We start from the raw sequence: 17,533 nt of genomic DNA, 5'->3' as shown, positions 1-17,533 counted from the left end.
GCCTCTCTCTCATGCCTCTCTCTCATGCCTCTCTCTCATGCCTCTCTCTCTCTCGCTCTCATGCCTCTCTCACTCTCAATCCTCTCTCTCTCTCGCTCTCATGCCTCTCTCACTCTCAATCCTCGCTCTCTCTCGCTCTCATGCCTCTCTCACTCTCAATCCTCTCTCTCTCACTCCTCTCTCTCGCTCTCATGCCTCTCTCTCTCTCGCTCGCTCTCATGCCTCTCTCTCTCACTCTCGCTCTCATGCCTCTCTCTTTCTCGCTCTCATGCCTCGCTCTCATGCCTCGCTCTCTCGCTCTCATGCCTCTCTCTCTCGCTCTCATGCCTCTCTCTCTCTCGCTCTCATGCCTCTCTCTCTCTCTAGCTCTCATGCCTCTCTCTCTCTCTAGCTCTCATGCCTCTCTCTCTCGCGTGCTCTCTCATGCCTCTCTCTCTCGCGCGCTCTCATGCCTCTCTCTCTCGCGCGCTCTCATGCCTCTCTCTCTCGCGCGCTCTCATGCCTCTCTCTCTCGCGCGCTCTCTCTCTCTCTCTCTCTCTCTCTCTCTAGCTCTCATGCCTCTCTCTCTCGCGTGCTCTCTCATGCCTCTCTCTCTCGCGCGCTCTCATGCCTCTCTCTCTCGCGCGCTCTCATGCCTCTCTCTCTCGCGCGCTCTCATGCCTCTCTCTCTCGCGCGCTCTCATGCCTCTCTCTCTCGCGCGCTCTCATGCCTCTCTCTCTCGCGCGCTCTCATGCCTCTCTCTCTCGCGCGCTCTCACGCCTCTCTCTCTCGCGCGCTCTCTCTCTCTCTCTCTCTCTCTCTCTCTCTCTCTCTCTCTCTCTCTCTCTCTCTCTCTCTCTCTCTCTCTCTCATGCCAGTCTCTCCCTCGCGCTCTCATGCCTCTCTCTCTCTCTCTCGCTCTCAAGCCTATCTCTCCCTCGCGCTCTCATGCCTCTCTCTCTCATGCCTGTCTCTCCCTCGCGCTCTCATGCCTCTCTCTCTCATGCCTGTCTCTCCCTCGCGCTCTCATGCCTCTCTCTCTCATGCCTGTCTCTCCCTCGCGCTCTCATGCCTCTCTCTCTCACGCGCTCTGTCTCATGCATGCCTCTCTCATGCCTCTCTCTTTCTCATGCACCTCTCTACCTCATGCCCCTCTCTCCCTCTCATGCCCCTCTCTCCCTCTCTTATGCTCCTCTCTCATGCTCCTCTCGTCCTCTCCCGGTCTCATGCCCATTCCCTCTCTCATGCCCCTCCCTCCCTCCCTCCATCTCATGCCCCTCCCTCCCTCTCATGCCTGCCCCTCCCTCCCTCTCATGCCCCTCCCTCCCTCCCTCTCATGCCCCTCCCTCCCTCCCGCTCTCAAGCCCCTCTCTCCCTCCCGCAATCCTCTCTCATGCCTCTCTCTCCCCATCTCATGCCTCTCTCTCCCCATCTCATGCCTCTCTCTCCCCATCTCATGCCTCTCTCTCCCCATCTCATGCCTCTCTCTCCCCATCTCATGCCTCTCTCTCCCCATCTCATGCCTCTCTCTCCCCATCTCATGCCTCTCTCTCCCCATCTCATGCCTCTCTCCTAATTCAATTCAAGGGCTTTATTGGCATGGGAAACATATGTTAACATTGCCAAAGCAAGTGAAGTAGACAAACAAAAGTGAAATAAACAATAAAAATTAAACAGTGAACATTACAACATAAGTTCCAGAAGAATCAGTCTCGCACTCCTCTCTCTCGCGCGCCTCTCCATCTCCCTCTCGCCTGCCTCTCCATCTCCCTCTCGCCCGCCTCTCCATCTCCCTCTCGCCCGCCTCTCCATCTCCCTCTCGCCCGCCTCTCCATCTCCCTCTCGCCCGCCTCTCCATCTCCCTCTCGCCCGCCTCTCCATCTCCCTCTCGCCCGCCTCTCCATCTCCCTCTCGCCCGCCTCTCCATCTCTCTCTCGCCCGCCTCTCCATCTCCCTCTCGCCCGCCTCTCCATCTCCCTCTCGCCCGCCTCTCCATCTCCCTCTCGCCCGCCTCTCCATCTCCCTCTCGCCCGCCTCTCCATCTCCCTCTCGCCCGCCTCTCCATCTCCCTCTCGCCCGCCTCTCCATCTCTCTCTCGCCCGCCTCTCCATCTCCCTCACACAATACAATGCACGAGAGAGAGGCGCGAGAGAGAGGGGCCCGAGAGAGAGAGAGAGAGGTGCGAGAGAGAGAGAGAGAGGTGCGAGAGAGAGAGGCACGAGAGAGAGAGAGAGGCGCGAGAGAGAGAGAGAGAGAGAGGCGCGAGAGAGAGAGGCGCGAGAGAGAGAGGCGCGAGAGAGAGAGGCGCGAGAGAGAGAGGCGTGAGAGAGAGAGGCGCGAGAGAGAGAGAGGCGCGAGAGAGAGAGAGGCGCGAGAGAGAGGCGCCCTAACCCTAACCCTAACCCTAACCCTAAACCCTAACCCTAACCCTAACCCTCTCGCGCTTCTCTCTCTCTCTCTCTCTCGCGCTTCTCTCTCTCGCGCTTCTCTCTCTCGCGCTTCTCTCTCTCTCTCTCGCGCTTCTCTCTCTCTCTCGCGCGCGCTTCTCTCTCTCTCGCTCGCGCCTCTCTCTCTCGCGCCTCTCTCTCTCGCGCCTCTCTCTCTCTCGCGCTTCTCTCTCTCTCGCGCTTCTCTCTCTCTCTCGCGCTTCTCTCTCTCGCGCTTCTCTCTTTCTCGCGCCTCTCTCTCTCGCGCCTCTCTCTCTCGCGCCTCTCTCTCTCGCGCCTCTCTCTCGCGCTTCTCTCTCTCTCTCTCGCGCTTCTCTCTCTCTCTCGCGCTTCTCTCTCTCTCTCTCTGGCGCTTCTCTCTCTCTCGCGCTTCTCTCTCTCTCGCGCCTCTCTCTCTCTCGCGCTTCTCTCTCTCTCTCTCGCGCTTCTCTCTCTCTCTCTCGCGCTTCTCTCTCGCGCGCTTCTCTCTCTCTCTCGCGCGCTTCTCTCTCTCTCGCGCGCTTCTCTCTCTCGCTCGCGCCTCTCTCGCGCGCTTCTCTCTCTCTCGCGCTTCTCTCTCGCTCGCGCCTCTCTCGCTCGCGCCTCTCTCGCTCGCGCCTCTCTCTCGCGCGCTTCTCTCTCTCTCTCGCGCGCTTCTCTCTCTCGCTCGCGCCTCTCTCGCGCGCTTCTCTCTCTCTCGCGCTTCTCTCTCGCTCGCGCCTCTCTCGCTCGCGCCTCTCTCGCTCGCGCCTCTCTCGCTCGCGCCTCTCTCGCTCGCGCCTCTCTCGCTCGCGCCTCTCTCGCTCGCGCCTCTCTCGCTCGCGCGCCTCTCTCGCTCGCGCGCCTCTCTCGCTCGCGCGCCTCTCTCGCTCGCGCGCCTCTCTCGCTCGCGCGCCTCTCTCGCTCGCGCGCCTCTCTCGCTCGCGCCTCTCTCGCTCGCGCCTCTCTCTCTCGCGCGCCTCTCTCTCTCGCGCGCCTCTCTCTCTCGCGCGCCTCTCTCTCTCGCGCGCCTCTCTCTCTCGCGCGCCTCTCTCTCTCGCGCGCCTCTCTCTCTCGCGCGCCTCTCTCTCTCGCGCGCCTCTCTCTCTCGCGCGCCTCTCTCTCTCGCGCGCCTCTCTCTCTCGCGCGCCTCTCTCTCTCGCGCGCCTCTCTCTCTCGCGCGCCTCTCTCTCTCGCGCGCCTCTCTCTCTCTTGTGTTCCTCTCTCTCTCGCGCGCCTCTCTCTCTCTTGTGTTCCTCTCTCTCTCTCTCTCTTGTGTTCCTCTCTCTCTCTCTCTCTTGCCTCTCTCTCTCACATTGTATTGTGCGTAGCAGCTCCATCTTTAGACTTGGAGGAAGAAAAATAATATTTTTAAAGCACAACCACGAACCCTTAGGGTGTACACTAAGTGTTGTACTGCCTAAATGTATGCCACTTAATTGGAGAGTGTACCTATTTTTATTTTCCGGGGGAAACAATTCAATAGAAATCTTCCTAAGCCACGGATGAGTCTGTTCATTTGCTAATGAAGAGTCTCCATTTGCCCACAAACTAACAACCGCTTTGTAGTTTGGGAGTTTCTTGTCTCTTGGCTTTTCAATTACAATGTATAACTCCGCCAAGCAGAGAGGCCTAATGATGTAAAGGAGTCTCATTTCATAGTGCAATGTGTTTCTAGGCTTTTCATTTATCTGGAATTGGATTATGAAGAAAAACAGGGACTTGTGTGTACTGTAGCTCTTTGTTTCTACTAGCCGGCCAGCCAATTGAAAAGGGCCTTGAAAAAGCACCTGTTCTATTCATCAAATGGGTCATGTTTTCACATGCAGATCACTGGGCTGCCATTCCCGAAAACAACATTTACTGAGACTGATCCCAGGGTCAGAATGCTAAACACAGCCCTCAGAAATAAAACTTCCGGATGTATTCAATTCCACAGGGACATTGAAGAGGCGAGGTTGGATCTGTTTTGGAGCTCTTTACAGTACCGGCGGCATATTTGTATGACTTATTTGTATGATTTGTATTCACGCCGCTATTCTTACTAATGTCCTCCCTTTTTGGAATGCTAATAGCTTTGTGCACATTTCATTAGCCTCGGGTTCAGTGAATACCAAGGGACGTAGCATTTGGGCTACGTTTAGGAGTCTAACCCTGCCCGAGGCATCCGTGGAAGTCAGACATCTGTTTATAGTCCGCTGGGTTCTCCTTCCATCCACTTCTTTCCTCTGATATTTTATACAGAACCGCTGCTGGATTCAAAGTCTGGAACTGCGCCACAAATGGCAACCTACTCCCTATATAGTGCACTACTTTTGACCAGGGCTCAAAGGGCTGTGGTTAAAAGTAGTGCACTATTAAAGGAATAGGGTGCCATTTGGGACGCAAACTCCCCAAAATATGCATGCAGCGCGATGAGGCCTTCGTCCCGGCGACCTCCAACGCATTGTAAATAGACGCATTAGGGGGAGACTACGGTGTCCGCGGCGCAGGGCCTCACACGACTTACTTGGCCATCGCTTGCAATCGCTGCCCCTGTGTTTATTAGCAGAACCAATTACACCGGCTTAATTGGCCTTTCTTCGAGAACCCTGTTCCTGTGTGGACAGTGTGTGGAGAGTAGAGAAGCCCTCTCGCTTAGCCTCTTTCTCTTAATGAAAAGAGTTACGGCCACAGTAAGAACGAGTTAAGTCTGTCAATGTCTCTCTCGCTCTCAATCCTGGTCTCTCGCTCCCTCGCTTTCTCCACCTCTCTTCCAGCCTCTCCCTATTTCACTCATAGTCCCGCTTTCGCTTGTCTCCCTCTCTGCGTCTTCCTGTTAATGAGAAGAACCAGGGACAGTGGAGTGGTAGACTAAATTCTGGGATGCCTGATAGGTTGATCTTCATTTAAATTCCCCGGTGACAACGAGGGATGACAGGCACATCGCTCATGCCTAATTTGCGTAATAAAGATAAATAACACCTTTGTAAAAAAAAAAAAATGCACCCATTTTCCAATAGTCACTCCCACAAGGGGCAAGACAGTGTCAAGTTTTGTGCTGCTTTGCTTGGGAGAAAGTTAGGATGTATACTATAACGGACTATGAGTTTGAGTCAGGAAATAGTGACACTATGGTAAAGGATAAGATAGAGTGGACTCGTCTCCATATCGATTTAAACAGAACGGCACTGAGCTGTAGTTAACAACCAAAACATCGGCCCGCGGTCGACATTTAGTGCCCTCGAAAAAGGTCAACGTTTCAACAACAAAAAATACACCTGATCTCTCTACCTCTACCCCACACTTGTCTTTTCCCAACCACCCGTTCTCCATCCAGAACCACAAAGTGCCGTTTGGTTAACGGGCTTTTGCCAGGCTGGAGTGGATCATAAGTGTTATTGCTGGCATGCCTCGGGCTCCTGCGAGTTTCAGCGAGTGCATTTTGACATCTGATGCAATTCACAAACAGGGAGAGAGCTGCTACTAGTACTAGTACCGCTACAGTCCCAATAACCATCTCTTCTGTCTGGGAGATTCCATTAGAGATTTAAACACAGAAGGGGAATGAGACAGACCTCCTCTGGGGCTAAAGAAAATGGAAGAATGAGAGGGCCATAATTGTGTAGCGGGTGTATTGGCCACCATTGTGAACTCGACGCAGTAGGTAGGACAGTACTCTAAGACCTCTGGTTTCAACTGTGGTTTTTATGTCTGAAGTGGCGACTACTATTCCTCTTTACCTGGAGCGAGTGGAAGACTTGACATTAATTGACCAATTACGTTCTTCCGACGCAGACACAAAGGAAACCCGTGGAGCACAATGACCCTAGAGGATGGGAGGATGGGCACAGTCTTCCCTTAGTCTAAGGGGTTTCCATTGTTGCAAAGTGAACAAGTGTGAATTGCCAAGCGGTAAGTGTGTGTGTGTGTGCGTCTATGAGTTGGTCCCCTTTGGGGGCCTCCTTACCTTCTGGGTGATTACATTGACCCACGGGGACGTACAGTTGCTAAGGTTGGGCCCTTGAGGGTCCCAGTATCCTTCGGGCCCCATACATAGATACATGGCCACGCCTGTGGAAGAAAACAAGACTCAGAGTTAGAGGCAATAGAGCAAGAATACAGGGATTCATATCTAAAAAGCTTCCGCTGCCAACGGTGAGACGTGTGCTTCCAAACAACTATGCAACAGCCTTGTTATAAATAACTTTTTTTTTTTCATCCTCATACAATCTGTTGGTGTTTGTCTGTGTGAACATATACAGTGTGTCACTATAATTCATATCCAAATGAAACTACCATGTACCTTAAAACCAATTCCCCTTCGAGTGGAACTGACAGCGTTTTAAACTACTTTGCAGATATGAAACAGACCAGCATAACATCAGTAAAAAAATATTGACTTCCCAGTTTGTGCTACAAAAGCAACTTTATAAAACGTTTTGAAGAGGTTCTATTTGAAAAGAATGATTATGACGTAGAGTAAGGCATTGTTCAACGCATGCCTAATATAATTGACCAGTAAAATTACATTTTATTGGACAAACACACATATTTAGCAGATGTTATTGCTGTGTGTAGCAAAATGCTTGTCTTCCTAGCTCCAACAGTGCAGTAGTATCTAACAATTCACAACAATACACACAAATCTAAAAGTCAAATAATGGAATTAAGAAATATGTACACTACCGTTCAAAAGTTTGGGGTCACTTAGAAATTTTCTTATTTTTGAAAGAAAAGCAAATGTTTTTGTCCATTAAAATAACATCAAATTGATCAGAAATACAGTGTAGACATTGTTAATGTTGTAAATGACTATTGTAGTTGGAAACGGCAGATTTTTTGGGGAAAATCTAAGTAGCCGTCCAGAGGCCCATTTATCAACAGCCATCACGCCTGTGTTCCAATGGCACGTTGTGTTCGCTAATCCAGGTTTATCATTTTAAAAGGCTAATTGATCATTAGAAAACCCTTTTGCAATTATGTTAGCACAGCTGAAAACTGTTGTTCTGATTAAAGAAGCAATAAGACGGGCCTTCTTTAGACTAGTTGAGTATCTGGAGCATCAGCATTTGTGGGTTCGATTACAGGCTCAAAATGGCCAGAAACAAATAATTTTCTTCTGAAACTCGTCAATCTATTCTTGTTCTGGGAAATGAAGGCTTTTCCATGTGAGAAATTGCCAGTGAAACTGAAGATCTCGTACAACGCTGTGTACTACTCCCATCACAGAACAGAGCAAACTGGCTCTAACCAGAATAGAAAGAGTGGGAGGCCCCGGTGCATAACTGTGCAAGAGGACAAGTACATTAGAGTGTCTAGTTTGAGAAACAGACACCTCACAAGTCCTCAACTGGCAGCTTCATTAAATAGTACTCGCAAAAACACCAGTCAACGTCAACAGTGAAGAAGCGACTCCGGGATGCTGGCCTTCGAGGCAGAGTTGCAAAGAAAAAGCCATACCTCAGACTGGCCAATAAAAAGAAAATATTAAGACGGGCAAAACAATCTAGACAGAGGAACTCTGCCTAGAAGGCCAGCATCCCGGAGTCGCTTCTTGACTGTTGACGTTGAGACTGGTGTTTTGCGGGAACTATTTAACGAAGCTGCCAGCTGAGGACTTGTGAGGCATCTGTTTCTCAAACTAGAAACTTTAATGTACTTGTCCTCTTGCTCTGTTGTGCACCGGGGCCTCCCAACTCTTTCTATTCTGGTTAGTTTGCGCTGTTCTGTGAATTGAGAAGAACAGCGTTGCACCAGATCTTCAGTTGTACCAGATCTTCACATTTCTTCAGCCTTCTGAGGTTTGGCGCTGTTGCACCTTCTTCAGCACACTGTCTGTGTTGGTGGACCTTTTCAGACCGTTAGCGATGTGTACGCCGAGGAACTTTTGCTTTCCACCTTCTCCACTGCGGTCTCGTCGACGTGGACAGGTGCGTGCTCCCTCCTCGATCAGCCCCTTTGTTTTGTTGACATTGAGTGAAAGGTTATTTTCCTGGCACCACTCTCCCAGAGCCCTCACCTCCTCCCTGTAGGGTGTCTCGTCATTCTTGGTAGTCCAAAAAAATATTGGTATCAGGTTGTAAATCCCAGCTGGCCTGGTACATTGTTTGCTGCCTCCATTCGGGATGCACTGTTTCAGTTTCAATGACTCAATATTCTGGACAAAAACTGACAAATGTAACTAAGGCTGGGAATGTCAATACAATCAAACTAGCAAGGGTAATGATCACAAGTTAGTCATAACATGGCTAATAGGCTAGCATATCTATTTATGTAGCTATTTATTTAGCAAGATAATCACAGAGCCTAATGTACTGGGAGGATGTTGTCATTGTACGATGCCCCCCCCCCATATATCGTTTTTCTGTGGCTACAGCTAGAGATGCAGGTGTCATCTGGTTAGCATGCATTGGTAGGCAAGCTGCAGAAGGGCGAGGAGGCTACTATTCCCTACCATTTTAGCAGTGAAATGTTGATGGCCAACTATAAGCTGAGAAGGTTTATCTACTGTTCCCTGGTCAGATTTGAGCTCACCTGGCTCTGGCTAACAGACGTTCATCTTGTTGTTGATGGTGTGCATAGGCAACAGAGAGATGCTTTCATGATCAATAGAACTGTTAAGTTGACAATAAGAGGACTCCCATGGTATTTACATATTTGCAGAAATCAGGTGCATTTTGTGGCTTTTGGGGAAGGCATTCTAATAATCTAAAGTCACGCTACTGCCTTTAAACACACAGTCCAGTTCAAAGTTCAGTCTGTGTAGACTCCGGTCCTGGACAAGACAGATGTTTTTATCAGGTTTTATTTGCTGCAGTGTCTATTAATTGTCCAAAAGCACAGCTGCTTTCCCTCTCTGTATTGCTATAGAATGTTCACCAATGTCTTCCTCTGTCATTCCCAAACATTCTATAAATGTATGAAGACCTGACCATATGTACACGCTCACTTGTCAGATTTTGAAAAAAATGTTTTTACACGTAAACGGTCACATTCTTCCTGGGTATGTATATGAAGAGATTTGAATAAGATTTCATGTTTCTAAAAGGCTGTCAGTTCCACTTCAATAATAACACACTACAAATAAATATAATTGGGATATGACAAAGGAATAGAATCTACTGGTTTCATCTCCACATGTTAAATGAAGTCCTAATTGTTTTGTGGTAGCACTTCAGGGCCTACAGAGGTATCCTAGATAGTGTGTGTTTCTAGTAATTAAGAGTTGAAGCACCTCTTCATGTGTTAAACGGGTGAGACAGTTGAACTCCGTGCAAAAATACACCAAACTGTGTTCCAATTAAGTCAGATATCCTGGAGTTCGTTACGAAAGGTCAATTAAGGGTGCCTGAGGGGGAGGACTGCTACTGACGGGGATGTGGAGTGACGTGTGTGTGTGTGTGTGTGTGTGTGTGTGTCTTTTGGCCTCTGAAACCAGGCCAAAAATGGGACTGTGCCCCCATCAGAGCTTCTACTTACTCTGTGTATAAACTGGGATTGTGTCTTTATCATCTAATCAACGACACTATCGGCCGGCCTAAAACAGTACACAGCAGTGTTCCAAAAGGCACCCTATTCCTTACATAGTACACTACTTTTAACCTGTTGGGGATGGGGGCGCTGTTTAGACTATTTATGCTAATTTGGCTAATTTTTTAAACGGCTTCCCACAAAATCCTTGATCGTACAATATGCATATTATTATTATTATTGGATAGAAAACAGTCTATAGTTTCTATAGGAGTTGAAATTTTGTCTCTAAGTGGAACAGAGCCCATTCTACAGCAATTTCCCTGACATGGAGTCAGATTTGAGAAATGTTGGCCACTCTTCTGAAGTCATTTAAAAGGGCACTGTCGTTGCTATGACTATACGGACACTTCTTACGTCTTCCCCTGGATGCCTTTACGTGATGACGATTCCAACGGGGTCGATTGCGCGTTCACAGGCCCTACAAATGAAAAAACCCTGAAGCTAGTCATTCTTTGGGAGCTGCGTCATGAGCCTAGAGGACACCGGCGCGCACCTGTTCCAAGCGTTAGTTTAGCCTGTTATATTTCTCCGGTCATCTTTTCACTCGTTTTAGGAGTTAAAAACATCATAAGGTAGTTAATTTAAGGCGTTTTATAGCAATTTATATCCGTTTAGTGCGATTTTGGGACATTTATTTTTGCAACGATGTGAAAAGTTGGGCACGCTTTTCAGTTCATCCCGAACGCAGTTGACATTTCCACATGGCAAGAGGACAGCTTTCCACCAAAAGACGATTTCTCCCAAGAAAGGATCCTTTGCCCAAGATACTGATGGAAGAACAGCTCAAGGTAGGACATTTTTATTATGATAAATCGTGTTTCTGTCGAAACATTTTAGTGGCTTAGGACGCCATGTTTTTTGACGTAGCTTCGCTTGGCGCAAACTGTATTGAAAAGTAAGGATAAATAAAAAAATGTAATAACGCAATTGTATTAAGAATTAAATTGTCTATCAATCCCTGTCCACCCTATATTTTTTAGTCACGTTTATGAGTATTTATGTATAAGAGTAGATCACTGTCTAAGTGGCGCAAGGACATTTTCTGACCAGCTGAGCTACATTTCACATTGTCTAACCATGATTTTGGTGGCTAAATATAAACATTTTCGATCAAACTCTATATGGATTGTGTAATATGATGTTACAGGAGTGTCATCGGAAGAATTCTGAGAAGGTTAGTGAAAAAATTAATATCTTTTGGCGATGTTGACTTTTATCGCTCACTTTGGCTAGAATCAATGCTGGGCTGCTAATTGCTATGTGCTAAGCTAATATAACGATTTATTGTGTTTTCGCTGTAAGACACTTAGAAAATCTGAAATATTGTCTGTATTCACAGGATCTGTGTCTTTCGATTCGTGTATGCTGTGTATTTTTACGAAATGTTTGATGATTAGTAGTTAGGTAAACACGTTGCTCATTGTAATTATTCTAGTCCATTTGTGATGGTGGGTGCAATTGTAAACTATGCCATCTACCTGAAATATGCACTTTTTTCTAACAAAACCTATCCCATACCATAAATATGTTATCAGACTGTCATCTAATGAGTTTTTTTGTTGGTTAGGGGCTATAAATATCTTAGTTTAGCCGAATTGGTGATGGCTACTGGTGTTGGTGGACAAATAAAAGATGGTGGATTATGCTAATGTGTTTTTAGGTAATAGATGTACATCTTTACATATTGTGTCTTCCCTGTAAAACATTTTAAAAATCGGAAATGTTGACTGGATTCACAAGATCTGTGTCTTTCATTAGCTGTATTGGACTTTAATGTGTGAAAGTTAAATATTTAAAAAAAATATTTTTTTTGAATTTCGCGGCACTGGTTTTTCAGTGGGGGGGGGGGGGGTGTGCCGCTAGCGCCACGCTGATCCTAGACAGGTTAACAAGAAACCTATGGGCCGGGATTAGGGTGCCATTCCCTTAGGGTGCTATTCCCTCTATAGTAGTGCACTATAAAGGGAATAGGGTGCCATTTGGGAGGCATGTTATGGTAAAGGGATACAGAGAGAGAGGAAATTGGGTTCCAAATGTGGGCTATGGCATTGATAGTGTTTATATTCAATCTGTGTATTTTAAACGTCATGACTCTGTCAAGGAAAAACGCTGGCCTTCGATTTGTACACGTCTATGGGCTAGAGGAGGAGGAGACAGACTGATAACATTAACTGATATAAACTTTGACTGACACATCGTTTCCTTCTTGGACGGCATTATGTTTGATGGGTTTATCAGATAGACCTGGGGGGGGGGGGTATGGGAGAAAGGTGGAGTGAGGATGATTGATAGAGTGACTGAGAAAGAGAGAGACCGAGAGAGACCGAGAAAAAAAAGATGGAGAGAGGGGAGAGAAAAAATAATGGAGAGAGAGATGGTAGCGATTTGAGGAAACTCAAAGCCGTCCATGCGTCGGCAAAGTCGTCTGAAGTGTGGTGGGCTTTAAAGAGAGACGCGCAGAGCGGTGGGGGTTGTGTGTCCCACATTTTGCTGTACGCCGGCCATCGTCTGGATAGTGTCGCCAGTTAAACGAGGAGAAGGCGGCGAGAGACAAAACGTTCCCCACCCCTGGTTGTAACATTTCTGTGCTCGTATTAAAAAAAATGTCTTAAGTGCTGATCTAGGATCAGGTAGTATCCTGACCATACAATCTTATTCATTATGATCTAAACAGCAAAAATGACCCTATTTCAGCACTTTGACTTTATGAGTATGGGCCAAGTCACAACGCAAAACTTAAACTATATTGATACTGTTTCTAATGGCAACATGTACAATAATTTCTTCCATCTGTCCTTGGTATCACGCTCTACTTTTGGTTTCACTACATGACCAGAAGTATGTGGACACCTGCTCGTCAAACATCTCATTCCAAAATCATGGGCATTAATATGGAGTTGGTCCCCCCTTTGCTGCTATAACAGCCTCCAATCTTCTGGGAAGGCTTTCCACTAGATGTTGGAACATTGCTGTAGGGACTTTCTTCCATTCAGCCACAAGAGCATTAGTGAGGCCGGGCACTTATGTTGGGCAATTAGACCTGGCTCGCAGTCCGCGTTTCAATTCATCCCAAAGGTGTTCGATGGGGTTGAGGTCAGGGCTTTGTGGAGGCCAACCCGATCTCGACAAAGCATTTCTGTGTGGACCTCGCTTTGTGCACGGGGGCATCGTCATGCTAAAACAGGAAAGGGCATTCCCCAAACTGTTACCTTAAAGTTGGAAGCACAGAACCGTCTAGAATGTCATAGTATGCTGTTGTGTTAAGATTTCCCTTCACTGGAACTAAGGAGCCTAGCCCGGACCATGAAAAACATTCCTCCTGCTCGGCCATGGAAACCCATTTCATGAAGCACCCGACGAACAGTTCTTGTGCTGACGTTACTTCCAGGTGCAGTTTTGAACTCGGTAGTGATTGTTGCAACCGAGAGCAGACAATTTATATGTGCTACGCGCCTCAGCACTCGGCGGTCCCGTTCTGTGCGCTTGTGTGGCCTACCACTTCGCGGCTGAGCCATTGTTGTTCCTAGACGGTTCCACTTCACAATAACAGCACTTAAAGTTGACGAGGTCAGCTCTAGCAGGGCATACATTTCCCAAACTGAGTTGTTGGAAAGGTGGCATCCTTTGACAGTGCCACATTGAAATTCACTGAGCTCTTCAGTGAGGACATTCTACTGCCAATGTTTGTCTATGGAGATTACATGGCTGTGTGTTCGATTTAATACACCTGTCAGAAATGTGTGTGGCTGAAATAGCCGAATCCACTAATTTGAAGGGGTGTCCACATACTTTTGTTTATATAGTGCATGCAGTCTGTTTACTATTGACTTTGAGAAACCATTTCCCTCAAAAGAGGCCCTTGATCTCCTATGGATCTTAATAGGTTGGTATCCATTCCTGTTGGTCTGTGACAAAGGAGTAGAGAAAGAAACGAGTGAAGTGGCGCCTTATGAACACAAAGTGCCTGGCCCTCGTTAAAGAGCACACACACACAACTGTGTTTAGTGTTAATTAATTAGGCTAATTGTTTCCTGGGAGTGAAGAAGCAGAGGGGAGGATTCCGCCTCGTGGTTCCATATGTGTGGCTATCTTTAGCTCTCCTCTCTCAGAGAGTCAGGGGGGGGGGCGAATGCATACAAACAAAACAACAAACCTGGAAATAACATTCGACCGTGCCAAACATCACACTTCAATATGCCGAACAGAGTTGAGAAAAGCAACGCCAGAATGTGTTTGATGACAGATTTCGGTTGGAAAACTGAAGGGATTAGTTGAGTTAATTGTAAGACTTAAATTCAGAAATTCAGCTCATGTGAGAAAGATTTGATTTAATGGCTAAGCTCATCCTTTTCCGATCAGATCCATTCCCGAGGGAGGCCAATTCAGGAGCCAACGGAGGATTCTGGTTTGTCTGAGGGCCATGGCTGTCAATGGTCATCATTATGTACAATTTCAATATTTTCTCGTGTTCTTCTTCTGTCTTGTTTTTATTTCTCCTGTTTTTTTGGTCTACCTTATGTCATTTTTAGCATTACATTGCTATTGATTACTGCATTGTTGGGTTTGGAGCTTGCGAGAACGGCTTTCGCTGCACGCGACATTGAAACTTGAAACTTGCTGGTTCGATTCCTGCAGTGATCACTAATCTATTTTTGTGATACTTCAGACATTCCGTATATTGCATGTACTACGTAGTGCTTTAAAACATCGCTTGAACTCACAACAACATATATTACACATCCATACATTTAAACCAACATATTTGTTGCACTGGTAAGGAAATGTATCACGGACAGTGATTAGCTATATTTGGCTATTACCACAGTGTAGGCCTTTGGTTGACATACTTTTACCAGGGCCCAGTGAATGGGCACGGGAGCCACAGACTTATGTAGAACAAGCCCATTACCTATTGTTCCAGTCGGGCAGGGTTGCCTCGCCACCAGTCCCTGTCTCATCTTGGGCCAGGACACGTCCGACATGACCATGGGATTACAGTAGTCAACGCTGACGTTGGGGAGCTTGGAGGACGGGGACGTCCTTGTATTGCCCTCTGGGATATTGCCGTCCGCTGGCGGAAATAGCGGCGGCAGGGTAGTCGAGGTGGGTCGCGGTCGCTGGGCAACGGGAGTCATCGCCGAAACCCTGGTGGTCGTAGTGGTGCTGGTTGTTGATGTGGTCGTCGTGGAAACCGTCGTCGGTCGAGTTGTAGTCCGTGTTGTTGTGGTATCCATAAATACAATCACAGATGAAGACGATTCTGTATTAGGAGGGAAGAAAGAGTCAAATAAAAAGCCCTGTCTTTCCTCTAGAATTAAGTGAGAAATAACATAGCATTGTAAATGGAATAAGGATAGAGGGATAGCGAAAGAGAGAGAAAAAATAGATTTCTTTAGTTCTTCAGTCACAGTTAATTTATCTCAAGAGGCAAATTTATTTCAGGCCTGGTTGCAAAAATAGGTGTTCCATTTTTCCACCACCCCCCGTCCCGTCAGTTTAAGAGGCAATAGTTCAAACTGGATCAATTGGATCTGGCAGGTGTGGCTTGGATGTGCAGGCTCGGTTTCTGCCGAGGAGCTGGCAGACTCCTGCAGCTAGCAAAGACACACAGGCATCCATTTCCAGCTATGGTTTGTTTGTGTGTGTGTGTGTGTGTGTACCAAGTCAATAACAGTATGTGTGTATGAAATTCTGGGTGTGGAGGAAGACAATGGTGACGTATAGGACATTGTTATTCTTTGTCTCCCCACGGATACACATTATTTATTTATTTTATTTATTTAACTAGGCAAGTCCTTTAAGAGCAAATTCGTATTTACAATGACGGCCTATCCCGGCCAAACCCTAACACGGACGACGCTGGGCCAATTGTGCACCGCCCTATGGGACTCCCAATCATATCCTGTTGTGATAAAGCCTGGAATTGAACCAGGGTCTGTAGTGACCCCTCTAGCACTGAGATGCAGTGCCTTAGACCGCTGCGCCACTCGGGGGCCTCCTGATTCTCTCCTATGATCTTGTTTCCCTGAGGACTTGAGGAAAGGGCTTACACACACCCCATCGCCCTTAACTATCACACACACACACACACACACACACACACACACACACACACACACACACACACACACACACACACACACACACCCATCGCCCTTAACTATCACAAACACACACACACACACACACACACACACACACACACACACACACACACACACACACACACATAATAAGGGCCCAAAATGTATTTAGCAATGAGCATCTTATGAATGTGTGGTCTAGGCTCAGACGCAAAGAAGCCGGGGCCAGGAGAGATAGGTCAGGGCTCATAACACTCCAGCAAACAGTGGGAGAGTGAGTGGGCAGGCAAATCAATGAGACAACACACGCACACAAAGTGGAAGGGGGGGGGGATTCTATCATGGAAAAACAGTCCACCCTCTAACGCCGCAGTGGCCATTATCTTTTGTCTTAGTGGAAGCCAGGATAATTGGAGGTGGGACCACAGTGGAACCTAGCTCTCTGGAGAATGGAGGTTAGTTCCCTTAGCCACTGTGACGCAGCAATCCATTCCAAATGCAATCATGAAGCAGACGTTTGGTTTTCCAATAGTTACCTGCAGCATAAGTGACAAGTGTGGTGGATGATAATTCCATTTTTAACGTAAATGTGGATAATGCAGGATTCAAGTAATTGGTCTTTGTTAGAGTGCTACAAAAACACCAGACCATGTGTCGGCCTGTAGATTTGATCTTTTCTTTTTTTTAAAGTGAGGTAGTCAGTGGAGGTTGGTGTATTGCGGAAGAGGAGGATGGTTCGCTGTAAAAAGTCACGAAAAAAATGATCCTTGGTACAGTTTAACACTATGCCCCTGTCTGTTATGGGCTAGTACTATAGCAAAACACATTAGTGCAGCACACAAACAGCATTTATTGAGCTGGGGCTATTAGCTTACCGAGACCCCCGTTGGTACACCCAGCTGTGGTAAAACACATTCAAGGACATTCAGTAGTAAACAAACATGTCCCACTATTTGATTAAATACAATCTCTTTTTTTCTTTTTGTTTTGTGTGAATACTTTAGACGGATCAAGACTTTATTCTCTCCAATAAAGAGTGTGTTTTTAAGATCTTTAGGTATCTGTGGACTGCGATGGAGCCTCCATTGCCTTAACAAGCATCCTTTTTAATCAAAAGGTAAATAACACATAAGAGGTAAATAACACCGTTTTACCTCGTTCGCAATGCACATTTCATGACTTGCTTTCGCCTGCTCACAAAGCATTCGCGCACATCAAAGTCAACTATGGTATATACAGCCATTGTTGACAAAACACAATGTGTACACATTTACACACACAAAATATGCACGCAAGCGTGTAATTCATACACACTTTACATACACACACACGCACCTACACACAAACACACCCTCTCATCAGCCCTAGTGTGCCAAACAACTCTCCTGATACAGGCCAGTCAAAAGTGAATGAACGAAGAAATAGGTGTCTAACATTTCCCCCTGCGTGAAAGACGTCGCCATCTGCAATGACAGTAACACGCAAACATTCATCTGTGCTACAAGGCACAACGGCGACTCCTGCAGAAATTATCATATGGACATTGAGG

The 17,533-nt window shown here is 47.1% G+C and overlaps 1 protein-coding gene across 15 annotated transcripts in view; it reads right to left on the bottom strand.

The window, feature by feature from the left end:
• The window catches only part of LOC129835255 (adhesion G protein-coupled receptor L3-like), a 165,338-nt gene that overhangs the window by 103,605 nt on the left and 44,200 nt on the right, over positions 1–17,533 (bottom strand). For all 15 annotated transcript variants that reach the window (XM_055900792.1, XM_055900799.1, XM_055900801.1 and 12 more), the window contains 2 exons: positions 14,811–15,161; positions 6,336–6,439 (listed from right to left, as the gene is read on the bottom strand). In XM_055900792.1, coding sequence (XP_055756767.1) covers positions 6,336–6,439; positions 14,811–15,161 — 455 coding nt within the window. The remainder of the gene's footprint in view (positions 1–6,335; positions 6,440–14,810; positions 15,162–17,533) is intronic.

Source organism: Salvelinus fontinalis, chromosome 36, assembly GCF_029448725.1.
Source record: "Salvelinus fontinalis isolate EN_2023a chromosome 36, ASM2944872v1, whole genome shotgun sequence".
In the NCBI taxonomy this organism is placed as follows: domain Eukaryota; kingdom Metazoa; phylum Chordata; class Actinopteri; order Salmoniformes; family Salmonidae; genus Salvelinus; species Salvelinus fontinalis.
This window is presented reverse-complemented; position numbering and strand designations above follow the sequence as displayed.